Raw genomic sequence first — 2,287 nt, 5'->3', positions numbered from 1 at the left:
CTGTTGCTTTACCATTAAGCCACAGCTTCACGCCTGGCTTTTGTGTTTAATTGGAGATAAGAGTCTCAAGGCCTGGCTGACTTTCAAGCACAACATTCAGATCTCAGTCTCCTGAGTATCTAAGATGACAGAGTGAGCCACTCTTGTTTGGTGCAGAATCACTTTTTTTTCTATTATTTATTTATTTATTACACTTTATTATTCAGATAATATATGGGGTTGTAGGGTTATAGTTAAATTCGTCACATAGTGCATACATTACTTCTAAAAGACGGATATCCCTTTATCATGTTGTTCCCTATTTTTCCTCCCCAAAATCCCTTCCAATCTTCTTATTTTTCCTCTTCCCTTTCCTATTTTAAATAAGCAGATTAACAAATATACACTATACCAGATAACACTTTTTATCAATATTTTTACTCTCCATTGCTTTGTTTTCCAGATGACCCTTCATTTCCAGAGCATGAACAATGCCAGCACAGTGAGTAATTTTCTCCTGGAGGGCTTTGCTGAGGTGTGGGAGCTCAGGCTCCTGCTCTCAACCCTGTTTCTACTGACATACCTGGCCACTTTGTTGGGGAATTTTCTCATCATCACTGTCACCACCATTGACCAGAACCTGCACACACCCATGTACTACTTCATCAGGAGTTTATCCATTGTGGACATCTGCTACATTTCTGTCACTGTTCCCAAGGCCTGTATCAACTCTTTCACCAACAACAGGACAATTTCTGTAGCTGGCTGTGCAATGCAGGTATTTTTTGTAGTTTTTTGTGCCTCTGTGGAGCTGATCCTTCTCACTATCATGGCCCAGGATCGCTATGTGGCAGTCTGCCAGCCTCTCCACTACCCTGTCATCATAAACCACCAGTTCTGTGTCCACACTATACTGGCTTCCCTACTCTGCAGTCTCATTATGGCCGCTTTACTATGTGGTAATACATTCCGGCTGTCCTTCTGCAAGTCCAATGTGATCAGTCAGTTCTTCTGTGACATGCCCTCTCTGCTGAGGTTGTCTTGCTCAGACACTTTTAGTAGCCAACTTATTCTTCTTTTGTCTTCCGTGGGGTTAGGTGCTACCTGTTTTACCTTCATGTTACTATCTTATGTTAGTATATTTTCAACAGTGCTGAAGTTTCCTGCCAAAGAAGAGCGGGGAAAGGCCTTTTCCACCTGTGTGCCTCACATTATTGTGGTGACTGTGTTTCTTACTAGTGGTTTCATTGTGTACCTAAGACAGTCATCAAGCACTGAAATAATTCAAAACATGGTTCTATCTGTGTTTTATACCATTGTTCCACCATTCTTGAATCCTATCATTTATAGTCTTAGGAATAAACAGATAAAAAAAGCTATGGAGAAAGTAATGCTAAAAGTTCGTATTCAGAAAGAAAAAAAGTTCATATTTGGAAAATATTAATACCTACTTAGAATTTATTCTGAGAATTATTTGTGGGAGACTTAAACTCAAAATAATAGCATTTTGGGCAGTGCTGGAGGAATTTCAATTTCAAAGTTTAGACTCTATTACAGGGCTATAATTATCAAAACAGCTTGGTACTGGCAAAAGAACATGCCTGAAGACCAGTGGAATAGAACTGAGGACCCAGATATTAAACCACAGACCTATGGCCACCGAATCTTTGACAAGGGAGCCAAAAAAATAGAATGGAAGAAAAATAGCCTCTTCAACAAGTGGTGCTGGCAGACCTGGTTAAGCACCTGCAGAAAACTAAAGTTGGATCCTTTTTTGTCACCCTACACTAGAATTAAATCCAATTGGATCAAAGACCTCGAGGTAAAAGCTGACACACTGAAAACTTTACAAGAAAAATAGGAGATACACTAGGCCTCCTTGGCACAGGTCAAAACTTTCTTAATAAGGACCAAAAATCACGACAAATCAGAGAAAGGCTGGATAAGTGGGACTGCATTAAACTGCGGAGCTTTTGTATGGCAAAGGACATAGCTAGTAAATTAATTAGGAAGCTACAGAGTGGGAGAAGATCTTCACCAACCAAACAACGGACAAAGGCCTCATATCTAAAATATATCAACAGCTCAAAAAATTGAATCACTCCAAAACTAATCTCCAAAGTAACAACCATCCCATAAAAAATGGGCCAAAAACTTAGAGTCTCCGAAGAAGAAACAAAAATGGCCTATAGACACATGAAGAAGTGCTGAACATCTCTGGTCATAAAAGAAATGCAAATCAAAACAACTCTAAGATTCCACCTCACTCCTGTTAGAATGGCCAGCATCAGGAAAACGAATAATAACA

General features: G+C 39.5%; 1 protein-coding gene across 1 annotated transcript; it reads left to right on the top strand.

Moving 5' to 3' along the window:
- Positions 1–463: 463 nt before the first annotated feature.
- LOC150057485 (olfactory receptor 14C36-like) lies at positions 464–1,423 on the top strand. The gene has a single exon (XM_090340039.1). It carries the CDS (start codon positions 464–466, stop codon positions 1,421–1,423), a length of 960 nt encoding a protein of 319 aa, XP_090196165.1.
- Positions 1,424–2,287: the final 864 nt, after the last annotated feature.

The sequence above is a fragment of the Megascapheus bottae genome, chromosome 10 (genome assembly GCF_031878675.1).
Source record: "Megascapheus bottae isolate mThoBot1 chromosome 10, mThoBot2.hap1, whole genome shotgun sequence".
Lineage (NCBI taxonomy): Eukaryota > Metazoa > Chordata > Mammalia > Rodentia > Geomyidae > Megascapheus > Megascapheus bottae.
The sequence above is the reverse complement of the archived record's forward strand: the minus strand, read 5'-3'. Positions and strand labels throughout refer to the sequence as shown.

Bases quoted from the DNA above. Each gene is read 5' to 3' on its own strand.
- LOC150057485 (XM_090340039.1), top strand. From the start codon at position 464: ATGAACAATGCCAGCACAGTGAGTAATTTTCTCCTGGAGGGCTTTGCT.